We start from the raw sequence: 25460 nt of genomic DNA on the forward strand, positions 1-25460 counted from the left end.
CGACAAAAAAATCATAATTCTGCACAAAAGAATTTTATTTAGTGGTCAGATCCCAATGAATCATGCCAGGCATTGCTTGATTCTGTTAAAATGTGCTATTAGATATACTCTTAAGAAAGTGTACAGTGCATCACCAAAAGCTGTTTAATTTGGACTGTGTAGAGTAAAAGAAAACTTCATACATGTTTGTTCTCTGATAAAATTTTTAAAATATAAAAATGAAAAAAAAATCCCAAAGCAGTATTCAAAAATAATAAACGTCACCTTGGACTATTTACAGTAAGATGCCTTTCTAACAGGAGAACACTCTGCTGGTTTCTTTTTCTCACATTCTACTTGTCCCTTAGAGCAGGGGTCCCCAACCCCCGGGCTGTGGACAGGTAGCTGTCTGCAGCCTATGAGGAACCGGGGCGCACAGCAGGAGGCGAGCAGCGGGTGAGCGAGCGAAGCGTCATCTGCCGCTCCCCATTTCCCCATCGCTCACATGACCGCCTGGACCATACCCCACCCTCCGTCCGTGGAAAAGTTGTCTTCCGTGAAGCCGGTCCCTGGTGCCAAAGGGGTGGGGACAGCTGCCTTAGCAGTACTCTCCCTCCCCTCCCTAACCCTTTTCTTCCATTCCTGTCTTGCATGAAACGGTCATCTTCTATTCTCTCTAGCTCATCTTTGCGGCTTTCTCTGATACTCCTTTTTCCTACTCTAAATTACCATTAATTCTATTCAACAGACATTTGTTGAGCACCTCACCTGTGCCAGGCACTGTGCTAAGATGGGGGTCGGGGGGGGGGGTAAATACAGAGATGAAAAGTCATTGAGCCCCTCCTCAAGAAGCTCAGAGTTTGGGTTGAATTGAAAAAAACATCTTTCACATTATATTCCATGAAATCCCAAGCCCCCTATGAAATAAATTGGGGGATTTATTGAAACAAAGTGCATTCATAGAGGGTCTGTCAGCTTGGCCCACTCCAATACATTCTGAATTTAGAATTCTGCTTTTTTTTTTTTTTTTTTAAATCAAGTACAGCCTCTAAAGCCCAGGCATATACGTTGAGTTTTAAACTCTTCGCAGATGGAAACTACGTGTTGGGTTGTAGGGAATGAGCTGAACCAGTTTGTTTTGGGGGAGGGTAACCTTTTAATCAGCTTCTACAAATTCCAAGTATGAAAAGCCTTTAACCCCTTGCCACCCAAAATACTAAACGTGGGCAATAGATTCGTATTAAGACTCCTCCCCCCCACCCCCAATTTAGACTTGCAACAAGATGCTCTAAAACTCCTCTCTTTTACAATGTCCAGCAGGAGCTCTTTTTGTTACCTGCATACGTATTTCTTTGTGCTTTTCTGTGAACATTTTCTTAGCTTCAAACATAAAACAGCGAATTAAGCCTGCAGGTAACCTTATATTTTTTTTTCCCTTTTATCATGGTTGAACTGCATACAAGCTCTGTTCGTGCATTTGGCCTACATCTTCCTTGTCCATGAGGCCTCAAGAGACCCATGGTAGTTACTTGAAAAGAAAGAAAGCAAACTACGAAATAGAAAATAAAAACGGACCATAGCATACTATGGAAGCAAAACTGAAACCACACCCTCGCTGCCCCCATCTCTCCATGCCTGGCAGACCATGGCCCTGCAAATGTTCACATTTGGAAATATTTTCTCAGTCGCAGTAAAGTCCAAATCGTGGCGGGCTTCCCTCTCACAGCTTGTAGCGTTTCCTTTCGTCGAATGCTCCGCCAATCGCTGAGCGATGATGAAGGGGGTTCTTGTGGGAAAGTTCTGTCGTTGATCCCACATCCTCCACAGGTTACACGGGATCACATCTGTACAGTTTCCATCCAACTAGATGATACTCTGTCCATTCGAGAGCACTGGTGCCAGATTCACAGTTTCCTCATGAGCTGGTTCCAAGCCCTTTGGATCTGAAGGCAACTTCGGGAGTCGGCATTACTCCCATGTTACATTTGGTCTGCCCTACTCTAAGGTAGGGGGATCACGATGTCTGGGATATGTGAAGAGGACAAGAAGAGCAGGGGGTGTCGGGAGAGAGGGAAAAAGAGAAGTGATCATGCACAAGCTTCTTGCTCTGTCGTGCATTATATTTTCAGTGTAACAGCGTGTGTTTCGACACATAGGGCTTGTGCTTTTTCGTTACATAACTCGCCCTGAAAAGCTCATTTGGCAAATGTGGCCACGAATGTGTGTGTGTGTGTGTGTGTGTGTGTGTGTGTGTGTGTGTGTGTGTGTGTGTGGTGTACGTGTGTGGCGTGTCATGAGGTTATGCATCAAGTCCTGTGGGTGTGTCTTGGCCCGTCCCCCGCTGCCACACCCACCTCACCAGCGAGGAAAAACTGATGGGTTACACCTGGTCGGTCTGATATTCAGACGCTTCAGACAGGCTTTCTGAGAAGCTTAGGAAATTCTCCTGGTATTCGGAACAAACAATCTCATAACGATAATGCCGGAACTCCACAGCAAAGGTGCCGAAGTAAGACAGGAAGCACATGACCAGGCCCCACTGGACCCTGGCTGCGTACATGTGGATGCCTTGGGCCATGAGGATGAAGTCTGGGGAGAAGTAGTCAAGGAAAGTACCCCCATCGGCCACATTAAGACAGGGCTCTTTTCTGGGCAGAGACAGGTTACAGGGAAAGCCTCGCTCTCCCCCTCACTAGCAAAAGAGCTTGGCAGAGCCAGCTGAGCTCCACCTACATAAATAATACAAGGTAATGTTATTGAGCCCTTACTTTGTATCAGACATGCTTCTCGGTGCTTTCATGGAAAACCTAACTTAATCCTCACAACATCCTATTACCAGCAGTTTGTTTAAAATAGGGAAACGGAGGCCAAATGGGTAACACAGGTATTAACTGGTGAAACGGATTCAAACACAAGCACTTTGACTCCCTGGCTGTACATTCGACTGCTATACTCTACGGCTGCCTAATAAACTGTGAGACTAGCTAAAGAATTACAGTTACAAAGTAATTAGTTGGCCAGAAAAATAACGTTATATTTTTAAAAGACACGGGAAATGACAATGGAACAAGGTAAGCATATAAAATAGCTAACTACCTCCATATAAGCTGTGTTTGCCTCTGCAGTACTACTAATAATGTCTAAGTGGCCCCTCTTCTTTCTAGTTTTCACTATTGCTTTTCAGACAATATTGTATAGGTTTGTTTCATTCCCAGGGTTGCATTTCAACTCGTGCCCAAGCGAAAACAGGCAATTAAAAAGCCAGAGAAACAGATGAGATGTCTGTGCGTGAATATGCACAGAGTATATGTATGTACACACACACACACACCCAGTATATAAGAAGGTAGGAGCTGGGAAGGAGAAAGATTCATAACATTCTTTTGTGAAAGGTCAAGCGGCTAAGGACTAAATAAAGTTATTTCGAAAAAATCAGAAATGTTCCCCAAGAATTAGCTCTACCTTCAGAACTTAGACTTAAAATCTTGGGAAATTTTCAGAAAGCAAAAATGTCGGTGACAACTGCTTCAGCCAAACTTTGCTCTCCTGACTAGAGCTGGATTCATTCACCTGGAATCACGAAATGGTTCCAAGTCTTCAGAAATAACATGGATCAGCATTGTTTGGTATAAACTCAAAACTCAGAGTGATTTAAAATCTGTATATACTCTTCTGACTGAGGGTTCAAAATATTGCCCAAGCAGTATTAACTTATTAAGTAAGTTAATAGGGGAGGGATACATTTTCAAATCTCACACTGGCAGAATTCTGACCTGTTTACTCATAAAAATATTTCATCAGGTTGCTAGTAATACTCAAGTTTTGTGGCTTGAATTTCAAGTCCTTAAATATTCTCAATCTAATGTGACTGTAGAACTTCAGAAACTGCTAAAATGACTGAATGGCAGGTTGTGAGGGAAGAAGAAGTAAATGGCTGCCAATATTCCACTAATGAACCTCTCTGACCGCTAAATGTTTTTGTATTTTTTTGGGGGGGGGGGTACACCAGGTTCAATCTGTTTTTGTATTTTAAAGCCATTCTAAGGAGGGATGGCATAGTGGTTAAGAGTATAAGAACTGAGCCTGAGTTAAAACAAACAAACACATACCATGTGTGATCTTGGGTAATTAACCTCTCTTTTTTATTATTCTTACTTGCTAAGCGAGGATTAAAAGGGTTGACATTTAAAGTGCTTAGAATAATGCCTAGCACATTATAAGTGCCCAATAAATATTGGCTATTACCTTGATGATTTTAATTGAGTTATACAGTTTGTCACCTAGGAACCTTATTCTTTTCTTCTCCAGTTTCCAGAGGACCTAATGGAGTGAACACTTAGGATTGAGTGACTGATCTGATTGGTGGGCTCAGAACTGGCCAGCTACCATTGGGCCCTGCTACAGTAGGCAGGGCCACTGTGCTCCACCCTAGACTAGACCCTCTGCTATCTGTTTGGAGTTTGAGTGAAGTGCTCTCCTGTGCCTTTTCCTAATTTCTGTGCTTGTTACTGGGTGGATAAGTTGAACTCCAAGGTGTGAGATAGGAGGCCTGCGTGATTTTCCTTTCCAAGTTCACTAGGAATAAAGGCTGATTTCTTCATCCCCGTGTGGCTCCTTGTGACTGTTCTCCATTGGTTCAAACTCTGAGGGAGGAAGGGAAATAAATAGCACCTCAAAACCTCAAAATTATTTGTTTAGGACAACAGTACATGCAGTGGTACTAGTTCTTGAATTTCTTTTCCAGAAAAGCTTACTTGTTTTCCTGAAAGATATAAATGTATTTTTGCCCCTTGAAATTCATTTTAGAGTTAATAAATTAAATGAAATAACAGAGCCACTAATAAAGTCACAAATGAAAAAACTCTTTCGAGATGGAAGGAAAAAAAAATCACAGTTCTCTTTTGATTATGCATTCTATGTTTTTCACAAAAGGAAACTTCACATCATTAGTGATAAGGAGAATGCATGACACCATTCCTACAGATTGAAACAGTTTTGAGAAGGCAGAGCTTGTTTTATTTTTAGTTCTCCATCTCCTCTTTGTCATGAAAAATAGGTCTGAGAGTTTTCATTTTTATACCCATTTGCCTTTTTTTTTTTTTTGGTCTGATATTCTGAGATGATCTGACAGTATATCCTAACCAGCTGAGAATGGCAATTTTCTAATCTTCTACAAGGACAAGTTATATGTGTTTTAACCTCCTTGGCAAAGAACATTTTCACATTCAAAGGATACAGAGGACCACACAGAGAGTAACAGATGCTGAGAGAATAACTCGTGGAATTCCAACTTTCCGTCCTTCATTCTTGATGTTGACTTTGAGTGTCAATGCAGCCTGGATCCAGCAGGTCAAAGTGCCAAATCCAAAAGTCAAGGAAGTTCCGACATTATGGATTTCTTCATCATTTGTGAGCTAAGGGATGAACAGATAATGACCTGTGGAGGCCCATTTAGAAAATACATACAAGCCAATGGAATACGTGAAGGAGAAAAAAATAGGTAAAGGGATGTCCCAATGATGGGATGGATTGTAGAAAGAGTAGAATCCTTTATCTCCACTGGCTCTTTGTGCCTATTCTCTATTGGTTCGAACTCTGAGGGGAAGACGAGAAATGAATAGTACCCCCCAAACCTCAATACGTTTGTTTGGAAAAACCATTTATTTTCCAGAAAAGCTTTGTAGAAAAGTAAAAGAAAAAAGCAGGAGAGTTACATACAAAAAGAGAAATGTCAAAGTTTCTACAGACATAAACCCCAAACTCTGTTTTCTAGACTAAGAAATAAGACAGGAATCTGGCTGTGTGTTTACTGATTGAGGGTGGCCAGTTCTAAGCAGGTCAAGATTTCATTGACCTGGACAACTAATAACACTTGGCCTGTCTATGGAATGTGGCCAACTCATTGTTAATGGGCTTTTGTTCTGTTTTCCGATCATGATAAGAAAACTGCACTTATGAGCTTTTGCCATACCTGGAGACCCATAAAGACAGTGTTTGAAGATAACTGGTCAAGGCTTTTATATAGTTAATAGGTTAAAGGAGACCTGTTTGTGTTATTTCAGTTAGGGGTTAGAGATGTAAACTGCGCAAATCATTACCCACTGATTTAAAAAACATGTCTGTCACTTAAAACACCTTTATTAATTACATATACTTTCAACTACACATATAGCACCCCACGTATATAGGAAACATATAAGAAAATAAAATCTACTGTCGAAGAGATGGCTTTATTTATTATTCTTTAAATTGGGGTATAGTTGCTTTACAATGTTATGTTAATTTCCACTGTACAGCAGTGAAGTAGAGTTCCCTGTGTGAAGAGATGGCTTTAAAAATATAGTGAAAATATTTTTTTTGAATCGCCATTGCCTTCAGGTGTTTTATTGTTTAGTGTTGCTATGAATAATGGTTATATCAAGTCAATATTACTTTCCCTTTACAATTTTTTCCTATTGTTTTGGCTGTAGGATTTTTCTTCTTTGAAGAAGCCATTTCCCACCCCCACCACACAGTGCAAAACACATATTTTTGAAACATTTTATTTTATTTTTAATTTTTATTTTATTTTATTTTTTGGTCACGCTGCATGTGGGATCTTAGTTCCCTGACCTGGGGACGAACCCACACCCCCTGCATTGGAAACATGGAGTCTAAACCACTGGACCGCCAGGGAAGTCCTGAAACACTTTATTTTATTTTTTTAATTAATTTTTAAATAAATTTATTTTATTTTATTTTAGGCTGCATTGGGTCTTTGTTGCTGCGAGGGCTTTCTCTAGTTGTGGCGATAGGAGGCTACTCTTTGTCACGGTGTGCAGTCTTCTCATTGCAGTGGCTTCTCTTCTAGAGCACGGGCTCTAGGTGCATGGGTTTCAGTAGTTGCGGAATGTGGGCTCAGTAGTTGTGGTGCATGGGCTTAGTAGCTCAGCGGCATGTGGGACCTTCCCAGACCAGGACTCGAACCCCTGTCCCCTGCGTTGGCAGGCGGATTCTTAACCACTGCACCAGCAGGTAAGCCCCAGACACACTTTAAATAATGATTCCCCAAATCAAATTTTACTTCGAAGAAATTGCTTTTCCATGATGTACATAGTCTGTTCATTCATTTTTTAAATCTAATTTTAAAAATAGATGATATAGTTACATGGTTCAAACTTTAAAAAATTATAAAAATGGTATAGATTGAAAAGTCTGTCTCATCTCATATACTAGCCACCTGGTTTCTCCACAGGCAACTGATGTGTGGTTTCCTGTGTAATCTCTGTAGATATTCCAGAAAATGTTCTTCATATGTAGTGTCATCATTTATAGTTTTGAATATCTGTGGTTCACCCAAACAACCCAATCACTGGGATTCTTCAGGGAACTTTAGTGAAAAACAAAATGTCTACTCAGTAACTTCCATCCAATACTTGGTTGAGAGAAATGACAGTTACTGAGCATGTCACAACATGCCACCCCCATAGCACAGACCGATACGTGGAGGAAAGACTCCCACCAAAATCTCAATAAAAAATGCTCTGTGCCCTAACATTTTTGAGCTTAGCAGATAAACTCTCAAGTATTCTCCTGATAATTCATTGTCCTAGCCAATATGTTTTAAGAATGCAGCTTTCTCATTATCTAGGTTAATATGGAATGAGACCTAGAATAGTTAGAGGAATTGGTGGGATTGCCTGCCTATCTGTTGGACAACGCTTTAAGTAAAAATTACTTATTGAGTTGCCACTGTGTGCCAAGGGATGTCTTGGGGATTGAGTTATCCTAATTTAATGAATTAACAGCACTGAGGGTTAAGGACAAGAGACAGTCTTAGAAAATCCACTACCATATTTTCAGTAAGAGCATTACTAAATGCTCACTAGCATGCTGAGTGTCTGGAATGCCTATACCCTTTGGGTTTCACTCAGTAGATGGAGAGGAAGTGTCAGGATCAGTGTTTGACCGCAAGGAGGAAGTTTCTAGCAGCAGTATATAGCAGAGGCTGGAGGATGCTGGGGAGGGAATGGAGGCAGGGAAAACACACATCTACTGTAACTGCGCAGGGCTCTTTATTTTACAAATGAAGGTCATGAGTTGGGTGATGGGGGCTTCCTTGGTAGCACAGTGGTTAAGAATTCGCCTGCTGCCCCGGTGGATTTGTAGCAGGGGGGAGGAGCCGCAGTTGGAGTCACTCTCTTGGCCTGAGCTGCCCGAGCCGCCATGACCCAGGCAGGGCACCACTGCACACTCACTCCCAGGGGAAGGAGCCACTATAGCACCCTCTCTCTCCCCACACACCAGCGCTTACAGACGAACAATAAAGGAAGCTCTGCTGGTCACAGAGTAATACAAAAAGCCCAAGGTGGGTAGAAGGACACTTAAAGCTGAGACCCCAAGGAAAAAGAAATATTATTATTAATTCTATTGATCTGGTCCGTTCTGGGGTCAGTTCTAGTTTTTTGGGTTTTTTGGTTTTTTGTTTGTTTGTTTTCTTAATTAATTATGATCTTAGTCCTAAGGGAACTATGTTTTATAACATTTTTTTATTCTATTTTTATTCTATTTTTATTTTTAGACCTTCTACATATTTCTATTTCTAGCTAAGTTTTCTGTAGTGCTGACTGTATCTCTCCTACCTTCTTTTCACCTCTATCTTTTATAATTTCTATTTTTTCTTTTTCTTTTCATATTTCCAGTCACACTACACTCTTCTGTTGCCCTGTCTTCTATCCTTTTTTAGTTTCTTTTATCATAATATACTTATAATCAATATTATCGCTTGGCTCTTTTTCCTTGCTTTATTCTCCAGATGACACACTGTTTGGTTTTTATTATTAGGTTTGGACTTCATCTTAGTTCTGATTGTAATTGTCTGATTTTGTTTTGGGAATCTTCAGTCTGTCTGCTTGTAGTCTCGCTCTTTATTATATTTGATCCCAGCTTTCAAAATCCCTGGATATGTGTTTGTGTGTGTGTGTGTGTGTGGTTTCTTTTTTTTTAATTAATTATGATCTTAGTCCTAAAGGATCTACATGTATTATAACATATTTTTTATTCTTTTATTCTATTTTTTCTTCTATTTTTATTTTTAGACCTTCTACATATTTCTATTTCTAAGTTTTTTAGTGCTAACTTTATCTCTTCTACCCTCTTTCCTTCTCTATCTTTTATACATTTCTATTTTTTTCTCTCTTTTCTTTTTCTTTTCATATTTCCAGTCACACTATGCTCTTCTGTTGCTGTCTTCTATCCTTTTTTAGTTTCTTTTATCTTAATATACTTATAAGCAATATTATCGGTCTGTTCTGTTTCCTTGCTTTATTCTCCAGATGACACACTGCTTTGGTTTTCATTATTAGGTTTTGTCTTTATCTTAGTTCTAAGTAAAATTGTCTGATTTTGTTCTGAGAATCTTCAGTCTGTCTGGTGGTACTCTAGCTCTTTATTATATTTGATCCTAGCTTTCAAAATCTCCCTGGATTTGTGTGTGTGTGTGTGGTGGGGTTTTTTTTTTTTTTTTTTTTTTTTTTTGGTTTTGAATTTCTGTTGGTTTTCTTTTTGATTGTCTGGCATACTTGGGTTCTTCTGTCAGGTCTTTCTAGTGCCTTATGTTTTATTGGATTCAGTATTTGTGTGTCTTATACATGTATGTGTTTCCTTGATTTAGTATTTGTTTGACTCAACACTCTGCCATTAATCTGGGGCTTGGACAGTCTTCTTTAAACCCCTTTATTGCCAGGACAAGCAACCTCTGAAGTCTGGACTACTCCATCAGAAGTCAAGCAGGAGGCTCTGGGGAGGGAGCACTGAATCCAGGATGCTAGACTACTAAGGAGTCCTCAGACACAGGGAAGATTAACTGCAGAGAACTCTCACAGAGCCCTGTATCAGAGTCAAAGACTCGGCTTCGTTTGACTGTCTGCAACTGCCAGTGCTGGACACCTCACACCAAACTACAAACGAGGCAGGAACATGTACCCACCCATCAGCACACAGACTAACCAAAGCCATACTAACTTCACAGATACCCTAAAACACACCACCTGACAGGGCCCTGCTCATCAGAGAGAAAAGACACAGAGCCACACACCAGAAAGCAAACACCAGACCCCCCCAACACCGCCAGAAGCCTACTCAAGACACTGGACAAACCCCACTACAGGGGGCAGACGGCAGAAACAAGAGGAATTACTACTAGGCAGCATAGGGAAAGGAGACAGCAAATCCTATAAATTAGACAAAATGAGAAAACAAGAAACACCATGCAGGCAAAGGAGCAGGAAAAAAATCCACAAGACCAAATAAATGAAGAGGAAATAGGAAAATTGCCTGAAAAAGAATTCAGAGTAATGATAGTAAAGATGACCCAAAATCTTGACAACAAAATAGAGAAAATATAAGAAACAGTTAATAAGGACTCAGAAGAACTAAAGAGCAAACAAACAGTAATGGACAACAAAATAACTGAAATTAAAAATACTCTAGATGGTATAAACAGCAGAATAATGAAGGCAGAAGAACGACTAAGTGAGTTGGAAGATACAATGAGGGAAATAACTGCCACAGAGCAGGAAAGAGAGAAAAGAATTAAAAAAATGGAAGACAGTCCCAGAGACCTTGGTGACAACGTTAAGCACACCAATATTAGAATCATAGGCATCTCAGAAGAAGAAGAAAAAAAGAAAGGGTCTGAGAAAATATTTGAAGAGGTTATAGTGGAAAATTCCCCAGCATGGGAAAGGAAATAATTAAGTCCAAGAAGCACAGAATGTGCCATATAGAATAAAGTCCAAGAAGCACAGAAAGTGCCATACAGAATAAACCCAAGGAGAAATACACCAAGGCACATATTAATCAAACTAATGAAAATTAAACACAAAGAAAAACTATTAAAAGCAGCAAGAGAAAAGTAACAAATAACATATAAGGGAAAACCCATAAGGATAACAGCTGATCTTTCTGCAGAAACTCTTCAGGCCAGAAGCGAATGGCAGGATATAATGAAAGCCCTGAAAGAGAAAAACCTACAGCCAAAAATACTCTACCCAGCAAGAATCTCATTCACATTCGACAGAGAAATCAAAAGCTTTACAGACAAGCAAAAGTTAAGAGAATTCAGCACCACCAAGCCAGCCTTACAACAATTGCTTAAGGAACTTCTCTAAGTAGGAAACACAAGAGGAGGAAAAGACCTACAAAAACAAACCCAAAACAATTAAGAAAATGGTAATTGGAACACACATATCAATAATCACCTTAAATGTAAATGGATTAAATGCCCCAACCAAAAGACACAGACTGGCTGAATGCATACAAAAACAAGACTCTTCTATATGCTGCCTACAAGAAACCCACTGCAGACCAAGGGACACATACAGACTGAAAGTAAAGGGAGGGAAAAAGATATTCCATGCAAATGGAAGTCAAAAGAAAGCTGGAGTAGCAATACTCATATCAGACAAATTAGACTTTAAAGTAAAGAGTATTACAAGAGACAAGGAAGGACACTACATAGTGATCAAGGAATCAATCCAAGAGGAACATATAACAATTGTAAATATCTATGCACCCAACATAGGAGCACCTCAATACATAAGGCAAATGCTAACAGCCATAAAAGGGGAAATTGACAGCAATAATAATAGTAGGAGACTTTAACACCCCACTTACATCAATGGACAGATCATCCAAACAGAAAATAAATAAGGACACACAAACTTTAAATGACACATTAGACCATCTTGACAATTGATATTTATAGGACATTCCATCCAAAAATGACAGAATATGCTTTCTTCTCAAGTGCACATGGAACATTTTCCAGGACAGATCACATCTTGGGTCACAAATCAAGCCTCGGTAAATTCAAGAAAATTGAAATCATATCAAGCATCTTCTCTGACCACAATGCCATGAGACTAGATATCAATTACAGGAAAAAAACTGTAAAAAATACAAACACATGGAAGCTAAACAATATGCTATTAAACAACCAAGAAATCACTAAAGAAATAAAAAAAATCTAGAAACAAGTGACAATGAAAACACAACAACCCAAAACCTATGGGATGCAGCAAAAGCAGTTCTAAGAGGGAAGTTTATAGCAATACAGTCCTACCTCAAGAAAAGAAAAATATCGAATAAACAACCTAACCTTACACCTAAAACAATTAGAGAAAGAAGAACAAAGAAACCCCAGAGTGAGCAGAAGGAAAGAAATCATAAAGATCAGATTAGAAATAAATGAAAAAGAAATGAAGGAAAGGGTAGCAAAGATCAATGAAACTAAAAGCTGGTTCTTTGAGAAGATAAACAAAATTGATAAACCATTAGCCAGACTCATCAGGGAAAAAAGGGAGAAGATGCAAATCAAAAGAATTAGAAATGAAAAAGGAGAAGTAACAACTGACACTGCAGAAATACAAAAGATCATGAGAGACTACTACAAGCAACTATATGCCAATAAATTGGATAACCTGGAAGAAATGGATAAATTCTTAGAAAAATACAATCTTCCAAGACTGAACCAGGAAGAAATAGAAACTATGAACAGACCAATCACAAGTATGGAAATTGAGACTGTGATTAAAAATCTCCCAACAAACAAAAGCCCAGGACTAGATGGATTCACAGGTGAAGTCTATCAAACATTTAGAGAAGAGCTAACACCTATCCTTCTCAAACTCTTCCAAAATATAGCAGAAGGAGGAACACTCTCAAACTCATTCTATGAGGCCACTCATCACCCTGATACCAAAACCAGGCAAAGATGTCACAAAAAAAGAAAATTACAGGCCAATATCCCTGATGAATATAGGTGCGAAAATCCTCAACAAAATACTAGCTAACAGAATCCAACAGCACGTTAAAAAGATCATACACCATGATCAAGTGGGGTTTATCCCTGGAAAGCAAGGATTCTTCAATATACGCAAATCAATCAACGTGATACATCATATCAACAAACTGAAGGATAAAAACCATATGATCATTTCAATAGATGCAGAAAAAGCTTTTGACAAAATTCAACATCCATTTGTGATAAAAACTCTCCAGAAAATGGGCATAGAAGGAAATTACCTCAACATAATAAAAGCCATATATGAAAAACCAAAAGCCAGCATTATTCTAAATGGTGAAAAACTGAAAGAATTCCCTCTAAGACAAGGAACAAGACAAGGGTGCTGACTCTCACCATTATTATTCAACATAGTTTTGGAAGTGTTAGCCACAGCAATCAGAGAAGAAAATGAAATCAAAGGAAATCAAATTGGAAAAGAAGAAGTAAAATTGTCACTCTTTGCAGATGACATATTATACATAGAAAACCCTAAAGATTCTCCCATAAAACTGCTAGCACTAACTGATGAATTTAGTAAAGTAGCAGGATACAAAATTAATGTGCAGAAATCTCTTGTATTCCTATACACTAACAAAAAAAAGCAGAAAGAGAAATTAAGGAAACTCTCCCATTTACCATTGCAACAAAAATAATAAAATACCCAGGAATAAACCTGCCTAGGGAGGCAAAAGACCTGTATGCATAAAACTATAAGACACTGATGAAAGAAATCAAAGACAATACAAACAGATGGAGAGACATACCATGTTTTTGGATTGGAAGAATCAACATAGTGAAAATAACTGTACTACTCAAAGCAATTTACAGATTCAATGCAATCCCGATCAAATTACCAATGGCATTTTTCACAGAACTAGAGCAAGAAATCTTACAATTTGTATGGAAACGCAAAAGACCCCGCATAGCCAAAGCAATCTTGAGAAGGAAAGATGGAGTTGGTGGAATTAGGCTTCCTGACTTCAAGGCTACAGTGATCAAGACAGTATGATACTGGCACAAAAATAGAAAGGAAGATCAATGGAAGAGAATAGAGAACTTAGAGGTAAATCCAAGCACATATGGGCTGCTTATCTTTGACAAAGGAGGCAAGAATATACAATGGAAAAAATACAGCCTCTTCAATAAGTGATGCTGGGAAAATTGGACAGCTACATGTAAAAGAATGAAATTAGAACACTTCCTAACACCATACACAAAAATCAACTCCAAATATGGATTAAAGACCTACATGTAAGGCCAGACACTATAAAACTCCTAGAGGAAAACACAGACAGAACACTTTATGACATATATCAAAGCAAGATTCTTTTGGACCCACCTCCTAGAATCATGGAAATAAAATCAAAGATAAACAAATGGGACCTCATGAAACTTAAAAGCTTTTGCACAGCACAAGAAACCATAAACAAGACAAGAAGACAACCCTCAGAATGGGGGAAAATACTTGCCAATGAAGCAACGGACAAAGGCTTAATCTCCAAAATATTCAAGCAGCTCATGCAGCTTCATACCAAAAAAGCAAATAACCCAATCCACAAATGGGCGGAAGACCTAAATAGACACTTCTCCAAAATGACATACAGGTGGCCAACAAACACATGAAAAGATGCTCAACATCATTAATTATTAGAGAATTGCAAGTCAAAGCCACAATGAGGTACCACCTCACACTGGTCAGAATGGCCATCATCAAAACATCTAGAAACAATAAATGTTGGAGAGGGTGTGGAGAAAAGGGAACTCTCCTGCACTGTTGGTGGGAATGTAAGTTGGTACAGCCACTATGGAAAACAGTTTGGAGGTTTCTTAAAAAACTAAAAATAGAACTACTATATGATCCAGTAATCCCACTACTGGGCATATATCCAGAGAAAACCATAATCCAAAATGAAACATGTACCATAATGTTCATTGCAGCACTATTTACAATAGCCAGGACATGGAAGCCACCTAAATGCCCATCCACAGATGAATGGATAAAGAAGATGTGGCACATATATACAATGGAATATTACTCAGCCATAAAAAGGAATGAAATGGAGCTGTATGTAATGAAGTGGATAGACCTAGAGTCTGTCATACAGAGTGAAGTAAGTCAGAAAGAGAAAAACAAATACTGTATGCTAACTCATATATACGGAATCTGAAAAAAAAAATGGTACTGATGAACCCAGTGACAGGGCAAGAATAAGGATGCAGATGCAGAGAATGGACTGGAGGACATGGGGTTGGGGCGGGGGGGAAGGGGAAGCTGGGACGAACTGAGAGAGTAGCATAGACATGTATACACTGCCAACTGTAAAACAGATAGCTAGTGGGAAGTTGCTGTAACAAAGGGAGATCAACTCGATGATGGGTGATGCCTTAGAGGGCCAGGACAGGAAGAGCAGGAGGGAGTCGCGGGAGGGAGGGAATATGGGGATATATGTATAAATACAGCTGATTCACTTTGGTGTACCTCAAAAGCTGGCACGAGAGTGTAAAGCAATTATATTCCAATAAAGAGCTTAAAAAAAAAAAGAAAAACAATTCGCCTGCCAATGCAGGGGACATGGGTTTGATCCTTTGCCTGGGAAGGTCCCACATGCTGCAGAGCAACTAAGCTTGTGTGCCACAACTACTGAGCCTGCGCTCTAGAGCCTGCAAAAGAGCCACAACTAATGAGCCCACGCTCCACAACTACTGAAGCCCGACACCTAGAGCCTGTGCTCTGCAACAAGAGAAGCCACTGCAATGAGAAGCCCGTGCATCGCAATGAAGAGTAGCCCCCGCTCACCACAACTAGAGAAAGCCCAAGCACAGCAACGAAGACCCAATGCAGCCAATACATAAAAATAAATAAATTTATTTAAAAAAAGAGTTGGGTGATAACATTGGCGAGGGAAATTATGATTAAATGACCTTGGGCTTCTACATTTCTGGGAAAAAGAGTTAGGGTTAGTACAGCTTTATACAAGTCACAGGTGTTCTAGAGAGACTCTTGGGTTTTCAAAATGACTCCCGTGTGAGTTTGCTAATCCAGAATGCAAGCTGTCATCCAATAAGGATGTTCAATGTTTAATTATAGAAAGGCACTGATCCTATTAGTTTTCTAGAAGGTACATTAGGATACAATATGTTATGAAAAAAAGTATACAGCACTTTGAAAGCCCTTGTAGAAAATATACAGCTATTTTAAGTACTAGCTACATTTCCCAGTAGCTGTGCTGTACTTCCAAAGCATAGTGAGAACTTTCTCATGTGTAATTTGAATTTACATAGGTGAGGCTCAAAGACCAGAGGGGCTGACTGCTGGAGAACCTGTGCATATCAGGAACCATTGTTAGCATTTTTTTAAGGCTCATGGAGAATTTTATGGGTCTCATAGTGACTATACCTGCGTGGCTGTGATAATCATATAGGTGAAGTGTGAGATGGAAGTGAAAAAGGCCGAATGAAGTACCTGAAAATTACCGAGTAAGGTCATTCCAAAGGAAGCCAGACAGAGCGCCACCAGTCCACTAATATTCAGCCATGGATTTAAAACCTTTGGTTTCAGTTGTATGAAGCGCAGAACAGCTACGACAAGAGCTGGGGATAAAACAAAATGTTATCATTGAAAAATTTAAATCACACAATCAGACTAGGAGGCAGCGTTCTAAAGCCACAATGTGCAAAAGTAAACTGTTTGCCACAGTACATTTTTAAATCTCAGAAATGACAATGTTTAAAAGAATTTTTTCCATATGATGTTTCTGATTATTGAGATGTTTTATTCTATCTAACCTGGGGAAAGCAGAGAAGAATCGAAGCAGCAGTGCTATATGTTATTTGGGTGATGCAAGATGGTAGACTGGTAATGGTGTTCTCAGAGTTTTCAAAAACAAGGTCAGCACAGGACAGACTGGCTCAGGAGAACATCGCAGAGGCTGGGCACACAACAAATCAGACGCAGCGAGACAGCCTGTGGCAGGGAATTCACTGAGCCAGTCAGCCTTTGGTTTAGAACAGTGTTAGAACAGACAGGGCAAGAAAACACGGGGAAGAAGGCAAGGTTACCAGTCTAGACAAACCTGCTGGTCCCTGGGCCAGAAATCATTCCTAGGGATAGGAAGGAAGATAAAGGCAAGTGTACAAATCCTTTTATCACTGGTTTACGCCCACCTCCTTCTGATTCTACCTGCAGGTGTTCACGGACAAAGGACAAAGACACTGCATCCAAATTAGGGCAGTTACAGCAATCAAAGCACAGAGTCTGTATTTTAACATAGCAGATTTGGGGGTTTGGTATGTACTGAAAATCATACTAATTATATTAAGAAAGCTCAATTCTTCCAAATGATGTTAATTACTCATTTTAAAAGCCCACTCTTTTTTTTTTTTTTTAAGCCCACTCTTTTGAATCAAATTGTCATCGGAGAATCTGAAGAGAGAACAAGGAAGTTACTTAGATTTCAAATTTGACTTCTAATAGTAACCTTGAAGCCAGTCCACACTCAAGCCAGTAATCTAAGAATCCCCTTTTATTAATTGCTTAATGCAGGGATATTTTCATATTTATACAAAAAGCTGGGAGAGGTTAGTATACAAATGATTTTTAAAAAGCACTTGCAATTAATATGTTATATCTAATATAAGGAAATGCACTTACTACTTCCTAAGGCAATTTATTTTGACATTAAGGTTTAGCAGGGAAGACGATTAGGAATTCAAGAGTTATCCTATTTATACAGCAATTAAGTAGATAATTATTTACTAAGAGTCTACCTTGATTTCAGGCCATTATTAGTAGCCATTAATAAAGAAACTCATCCACAAATTGGCATTTCCCAAGTATGCCGAATTTCATAGCTTCAAGCTACAAAGTTAGTTTAGCGAGTTGACTTTCAGTTCCAAGTTAGTTGACCAGTTTTCACTCTGGTCAAAGAGTGGTATACTACTTGGTTAATAGTTGGATTTTGGAAACAAAATAGAAATAAACCACAATTTATGAAATCTTAAATTGTTTGATCCAATTTAGCTTTTAGTATATTTATGTTAAAGCTAACGTCCATGATTCATCATCAAATTAATAGATTATACTTCAGTTGATAATAGTTTTCAACCTAATGGTTTGAGGGCTTCAGTTAGGAGTTATAATGTTATCGGAAGTCTATTAGTGGTGACAATAACCATCCTAGAGGATGAAAAAATAAGCACAATTTCTAATGCTTTTGGGGATACAAATAGGAGGAAGAAGCAGGAGAGGAGAATTCAACATAAGCGCCCTGACACAAAGGGATCTTCAGGTAAAGAAGCCATTAGATTCAGACCAGAGACCTCCACACAGGGCACCAAGGGGAGACACTTGCTAATTAATTGTGTGTGGATATTAGTCAGGGCATAATGACAAAATACCAAGGCAGCACATCTAATTTCTTTTAAAAATGGCTAGTGGAGAGTATGACTCTGGGGACTCTCTGTTATTCAGTCTGGAGGGCTAGGGTGGTGCTGGAACTCTGGCTGAAGCCCTAACCCACTGCCGAAGCAGACACCGAAATGGCTCTTCACGTTGACTATCCGGGTAGTTCATGCCACTCTACCCAAAGGGACACAGTCAGGGCCACTGTCTGGTTACTCATCTCTCGCCAGTGAACTCTGGAGGTGTACCATCCTCCTGCTCCAGCATTGCCTGCCTTCTCATTCGTAATATGGATGGTAAATCATTTCATCAAGAACAGACGATGACATTAGGCAGGAAAGAGAAGCTTCCTTGAAGACGGAATCAAGCCAACACTCCCAACTTCCAGAACTGCATTCCAGACACCACGCTTTGCCCTTTTAATCTGTTAACTTCATTATCAATCAGCTGAGACTAGGCATACTTTCCTTTTAAAATAGGGTCTAGTTGAAATTTTACGGTTGTGGAAATAATAAAGCTTCTGGTCCATTAACAGTTTTATTAACAGGTTTAAATAGAGGCAGATTCAGACTATCTGTTCTGAAGTCCATTTACAACCAAGTCGTGATTTAATTATATCTTCTTGGAAAAGTCTTCTGGGCAATTTCAAAACCATCTTTATATATGCTAACCATTTTTTTTTAACCACATTAACATTCTGTTCAATAGATATATTTTTTGTTTCTTTGAGAATTTAAAATTTTACTTACAGTTTTGGAAAAGATTTTTGAAACCCATCCTTCTGTTGTTTTTGATATTTACAACAGTCCTTTGCTATACAAGTGTCCCTTATTTAATTTATCTGTCTATTAAAAAATACAGATATTAGAGTAATTGCTTATTTTCCTTGTTAAAGTTTTTTATTTTGAAGCTGATCGGGTTTTCAAAAGTTCAGACTCAAAATAGCAGCTCTTCACTGCAGTTCTAGACTGGTACCTGGCTAAATTCTTTTTCATTTTGTTTAGTTTTACTGTTTATACATCAACAATCCCTATTTATGATGGCAGGAGAACATGACAATCAGTATGTTTTGGTTGAAGGAGGAAGAGAGGCTGCTATTAGGTGACTGAAATCATTCAGCTATTAGCTCTATCCTCACAACCTCTCCAGGGCAGAAAATAATATTCCTTTTAAGAAATTTGTCGTAGGTCTTCCCCTCACCTGCCTCCCCCACTCCAGGAGAAATAAAAGCATGGATTCAGGACAAAGAGCATAACTAATTCTGTAAAGAAAATCACTGAGCATTTGATCTTTGATTAGTCCATCAAAAAGATAAAAGATGTTCGCTAACTGATTTTAATAAATGCTACACCAACTCATTTGTAGGTTGTAAATTATAATCTATACGGCTGCCAACAAGCAGTGATTTACAGGTGGTCTAGGTTGTTTCTTATAGTCAGTTATGTCGTCTAAAGTAATAGTCTGAGGGCTAAGAGGAACAGGTCTGGGGAGACAAACGCAACCACAGTTTAGAGCAAGAATCATTAGTAAACTGATTCTTTTTCACTCCCAGATAAATAATTGTTGATTCACTCCCCCTGAACACTAATCTTAATCAGTTTTGTGTCTACCAGATGGCACTAAAAATGATGAAAGATAATAAAGTATAAACATTGGATGCTGCAACACCTTAGAGCAACAGCTAGTAAAAACTTAATTGCTTTCTGGTGGAGCAGGGGAGGACTGGAGAATCAGATGATGACGGATGTCATCTGCAAAAGGGGAACTTGTTTTCATGACTGTGTTTTTGGAAATGCTTTTATAATGAGTTAATTATCAGCTTTGTAACTGGATAAATTTGTGAGCTGTGCAAAGTGGCATATTTTAGATTTTACACTGAAGACTATTGGGACATATCAATTTGTCTTAAGATATATAAAGGATAATATGTGACTTCCAACATGTTCATTGGTTTCTTTAAAGCTGAATGGAGGACAGACAGCCTGTGACAGCTTCCCCATAAGGGCAGTCTCCTGTGCACCATGATTAGAAGAGGTAGTATCTGCAAAGCACTTAGCGTTGTGCCTGGAATATTAAGTGACTCACTAATTACTATTATTATTGTGTTCCGTGGGGATGATCACATGAGCTGGTACCAACCTGCAGGCCTACGTGGTGTGATTACAGAGGGTCGCTGACCCTGCAAGTCCAGATTCACTCTTGGGACTTTGTGTTCTATTAAATGCAAGTATCTCCTTAGAGGTCATTTATGCTTCAGTGTGAATACGTTTATTAGATCTTTTCAGAAGAGTAGTGTTCAAGAGGTGGAAAAAAGAGTGAGTCTACAGCTCTTGGTAGCTCTGAGGCTGAAGGCAGTGAGGACAAAACCGGACCCACTAGCATTTCCTCTAGTGCCTCACAGGGAACATTTTCCATGTTTTCATGGAAAACATTTTCAGCCTCCCGAACCAAGATTCCTCCTGTGTTGCATGTTGGACAAACCATCTCCCTTGATTTTCCAGGGAATTCTACAGGTCTTCCCTTTTCCTACAGCAAACACTAAAAAGGAACATGCAAGAGTAAGTAGAAACTTTTTTTTGGGGGGGCGAGTTATAAACAGATGAAATAACAGGGCACCTCTTTGGGGCACAGGTGCCAATCCTCCCTGGGTAATAACATCATCATTCTCTCTTACTTGGAGTGAAAGTCTCACTATGCAAAAGAACCACTTCCAGAAAACCACTGTTGAAAGATTTAGCTGTCACTGACTGGACCCAACAACATGCCAGTGGTAGCTGGTTGACCCTCTGAAAGACACCAAGGAGTCCTGGCCTGGAGGAGATGGGCTATAAGGCCAATTTGGAGGAAGACAGAAAGCATGACTGGTTCCCACGGTCCCCGGAGCGGGGCCCTCACAGAACAAAGGGAATAGGACATTAAATGAGGGCCTTGGTCCCTAAAGGAAAACTGGGGAAGTGAGGCGACATGAGTACAAAAGGTTTCTTTCTTCCTTTTTTTTTAACCTGTGTTTCCATTTGCCAGCTTGATATGTGTATAGGTGCAGGGGAGAGCATCACCCTAAAGCCAAGGCTGACCTTTCAATTTAAAGACAATATCTACACACAGCAATATTTATCACAGAGCCTAAACATTTTTTCATCCTTGCCAGTGAAGGAGAAAATAAGGCATTCTTTTTAAAGCAGACATATTGCACAATATTACACTCTCATGCAGGATGTTACGGCCCATGAAATATATTATTTCAAGCAGCAAAAGAAATAAAGTCAAGAATTGGCTGAAATGATTAAAGATGGTAAAGGGAAAAGAAAATGTAAGGTAAGCAGGTGAATGTAAAAGGATTTATGAGAAAAAAAGACCCTCAAAACAAAAAGCCCTCTTCAACACATGGACACGATATGATACCAGATTATCAACTAAGCCCACCATGCTTTTGATATGAGTTTGGGAGAATTTAAAATAAAGGAAATATACCAAAGCACATAAAGCATTCTTGATGCTCTTCTTACCTAGGAATGCTGCCATATTCATAACTTGACTAAACACACAGCTTGCAGGAGGTTCATCACCTGCAATACTTGAAAAATATGAAGTGTCTTATTATTACTATAGTAAAATGGGTAACTCTCTGCCATTGACCAAATGTCTGTGTCCCCTCAGAATTCATATGTTAAAATCCTAACCCCCAATGTGATGGCATCAGGAGGTGGGGCCTTTGGGAGGTGATTAGGTCATGAGGGTGGAGCCCTGGTGAATGGGATTAGTGTCCTTATAAAAGGGGCCCCAGAGAGCTCTCTTGTCCTCTTTCTGCCATGTGAGGACACCATGAGAAGATGGCGGTCTGCATCCCAGAGGAGGGCTCTCATCAGAACCTGACCACGCTAGCATCCTGATCTTGGACTTCCAGCCTCCAGAGATGTGAGAAATAAGTCTCTCACGTTTACAAGCCACCCAGTCTATGCTACTTTGTCCTAGTAGCCAGAGCTAATACATCCTGCTAACTTTTCCTAAGATCCAACAGATCAGAAGGGAATTATCAAGTTACCTTATATATGGTGCATGTTTCACACCAGGTTTCCTGGATAACAAAAGAAAACCCAGAAACTCAGGTTAAAGCATGGTCACTTGTGCATAGTTTAACTTCACCAGTGGCAAAGTTTTTGTTAAATCTACTGATGGACAAAGAATTACCCAGAGATAAACGTTACCTTTCAGCTGAGTTTAATGGGAAAATTTTGTCATCTTCCACAGCTATAAAGTATCTATGAAAAAAAAACAATAAAATTTATAAAACAAAGAAATTTTTAAAAAACCGGGAATCATGTGTTTCCCAGTTTTATTGGACTAACCACATTAAATCATATTCATTTCTTTCTAATTGGGAAAATGCTGTTTTACCACAATGCTTTACCTATAGCTCACCTAGCTCTCTGAACCATAAATGTCATCATTAATAGTATCTCTTTAATTTTCAAAAGAAAATTAATGGCAATTAATTAATGACAATCATTATAATCTGGAAACTGGAAAATAAAGAAATAGAACCATAGAACTTTGGGCAAACTAAAATTAGGATTCAGAGCTTCTAATTTCTCAGGAATATGTGTCCGCCTTTCTTAATGAACTGCAAGGAACTAAAATAATTTTCTAGAAGCAAACAGTATTTGAAATAAGCAAGTGTGGAAGTGTTTTGTGGTAAGCAAGACTTCTTATGCAATGATACTCATTTTATAAATGTACCAGACCCAGTCACACACACGAAAAAATTGGACTATGAACACAACTGTGAATGGAATCTTTAAGATGTTAGTGTCAAATTAGCAAATTTTGCAAATAATGAGTCCATATCACCAGTATTCTTCACTATCTGCTTTGCATAATTTATTATTTACTCATTATTTATTTTGGGTAATAGAAGAAGGGAAGAGAAATGGGGACTTTAACATGATTGAACTAGTAAATATTATTTTAAAGTATTTACAGATACATTCATGTGAACATTACATACACAGTTATCCCTCTGTATCTGCAGCAGATTGGTCCCAGGACCAGCAGTGGACACCAGATTCTGTGGATACTCAAGTCCCATAGTCAGTTCTACATCCAAGGGTCCACATCGTTGAACTCAACCAACTATGGACCATATAGCGCTGTAGTATTTATTGAAAAAAATTCACGTATAAGTGGACCCTCACAGTTCAAACTCCTGTTGTTCAATGGTCAACTGTAACCTATGTACATCCTCCTATATGCTTTCATCTCTAAGTTATTTATAACACCTAATACAATGTAAATAGTTGTAAATACAATATAAATGCCATGTAAACAGTTGCCACTGAACAGCAAATTCAAGTTTTGCTTTTTGGAACTTTCTGGAATTTTTTTCCCCGAATATTTTTGATCTACAGGTGGTTGACTCTGAGGATGTGGAGTCTGCAGGTACAAAGGGGCAACTGTACTATCCAAACTTGACATTTTTATCTACACTGTACCTGAGCCCTTAAATAAGAGAATACTCACACTATCCACAATCCAGCTGAAGTAAACAAGGTAAATACAAGGGGTAAAAACATCCACACGCTGCATTTCTTCCCATCCATGCCTGTACCCCTGAAATAAAATGAACAGGTGTTAATAACTGAGCCAAAAATTGGTCTCACTCTTTTACCTTAACCTAAAAAAAAGTGTATTTTATGAATCCATGATTCAAATCAGTGTGTCATTACTGTTACCTACACAGGTAGGAAATCCCTTGAGCGAATAATGTGGAAGACGATTTTCTCTCATTAGCTTAAATATTCCAAAGTTTTAGTTGAGAACTGATGGAAAATTTCTCCTAAAGACATGTATCATTATACAAGCATCAGTATATTAAGAAAGTTTGGTTTAGGACTTTCAGGAGAAAAGCTAGATACCAAAGGCATACTCCAACCTACTTTCAGTGCTATTATTAACATTTATGGATTATGGATCTACAGGTTTGGCATGTACCTATGTCGACAGCCTGGCAGACAAGAGTGTGAGAAACAAATGGTTACTAAACAAATTAGCTGTGTGGGAAGAAATGACAAATGCTTTGCAAATCTGAACTTTCCTCATGACATGTTATTGACCAACTATCTCAGAAGACGAATGCTCTAGAAAACAATATATTGTGTATAACTTTAAATTCGCTCCAACCAACACAATCAACAAGAATATAGATGTCAAGCATTTTGGATAGTATATTTTAAAGGAAAAATATGTGAATAAAAAATTCTCCACAAAAATGAAGTGAAAACCAGAAGCTTCAGAAGTGTCTGTGAAAAGTTATTTGTACAGAAGAGAAAGAAACAACTAAATCTCTTTCCTTCTTTGCCCAAAGCAATCAGACAAAATCTATTTGAGGCAGTAGATGCCAACAATCCTTCAGGCAAAAGAAAAAAACTTGTTCCAAGAAAATAAAGGGCACTAGTGACCTCTGCAGGTGACCTAACATAGAGAAGGATAAAGCGATTGAATGGCACCTCTAAGGGAATATCATTGCTCATTATTTGGGGTTTTACAATTAACTGCAAAAAGTCCCTTACTGGGTTTGAACCAGTGCTGCCACATTTCTGAGCACATTCATGATATCTGCTTTCATGTGCTGAGACTCCCTGGCCCTTCTGAGTGTTGAGAACAGAGAGAGAACACAGCCTTCCCTTCCAGGCTGGTAATCTGTGAGGTCTTAGGAAGGTCTTAGTTCCCAGAACTGACCTACCTGATTGGATAGATCTTTCAGATCAGGGGACAGACAACTGGACCTAAGAATGTGTCTTTGAACAGTCATGCTGTAGTCCAAACACCTATCTGGGTAGAAGCATTAAATAAATTACAAAATCCAGGAGTTAAAAGACATTAGAGCCACTTTCAATTTAATTCAGTCTAATCCAGTCTGATCCAGTTCACAAGTATTGACAACCAACTTGTGCCAGATGCTATACTGGGTGGTGGAAATACTGAGGTCTAATGAATATAACTATTTATTTATATGTAATAGTCTATGCAATATATACAAGCTATTATAAGAGCCAGTAGTGCATGGCTGCCCAGTTTATACAATGTGGAAAATGATGAACATTTTAAGCATACACAATATGACTTTTCAGTGTCCATTTATTTATGTCCAGAAAATTGTGGGCTCGTAATAAAACTATCAATAATGCTAACAAAAATAATTCCACCAGTAGCCAAGATGCAGAGGGAGTACAGAAAAAAACAGGGATGTTAACTGAG

General features: G+C 38.8%; 1 protein-coding gene across 11 annotated transcripts in view; it reads right to left on the minus strand.

Moving 5' to 3' along the window:
- TMEM150C (transmembrane protein 150C) overlaps nt 1-25460 on the minus strand; it is an 89310-nt gene continuing 63850 nt past the window's right edge. For 10 of the 11 annotated variants that reach the window (XM_057729374.1, XM_057729378.1, XM_057729375.1 and 7 more), the window contains 7 exons: nt 23724-23813; nt 22412-22465; nt 22249-22281; nt 21713-21780; nt 16269-16396; nt 5216-5393; nt 1-2568 (listed from right to left, as the gene is read on the minus strand). In XM_057729374.1, the coding sequence (XP_057585357.1) occupies nt 2360-2568; nt 5216-5393; nt 16269-16396; nt 21713-21780; nt 22249-22281; nt 22412-22465; nt 23724-23803 (750 nt within the window). In that variant the 5' untranslated portion in view covers nt 23804-23813 and the 3' untranslated portion in view covers nt 1-2359. Of the gene's footprint in view, nt 2569-5215; nt 5394-16268; nt 16397-21712; nt 21781-22248; nt 22282-22411; nt 22466-23723; nt 23814-24945; nt 25035-25460 lie in introns of all 11 variants that reach the window. The other variant, XM_057729372.1, reaches the window with a different exon arrangement.

This window comes from Hippopotamus amphibius, chromosome 3 (assembly GCF_030028045.1).
Source record: "Hippopotamus amphibius kiboko isolate mHipAmp2 chromosome 3, mHipAmp2.hap2, whole genome shotgun sequence".
NCBI lineage: Eukaryota > Metazoa > Chordata > Mammalia > Artiodactyla > Hippopotamidae > Hippopotamus > Hippopotamus amphibius.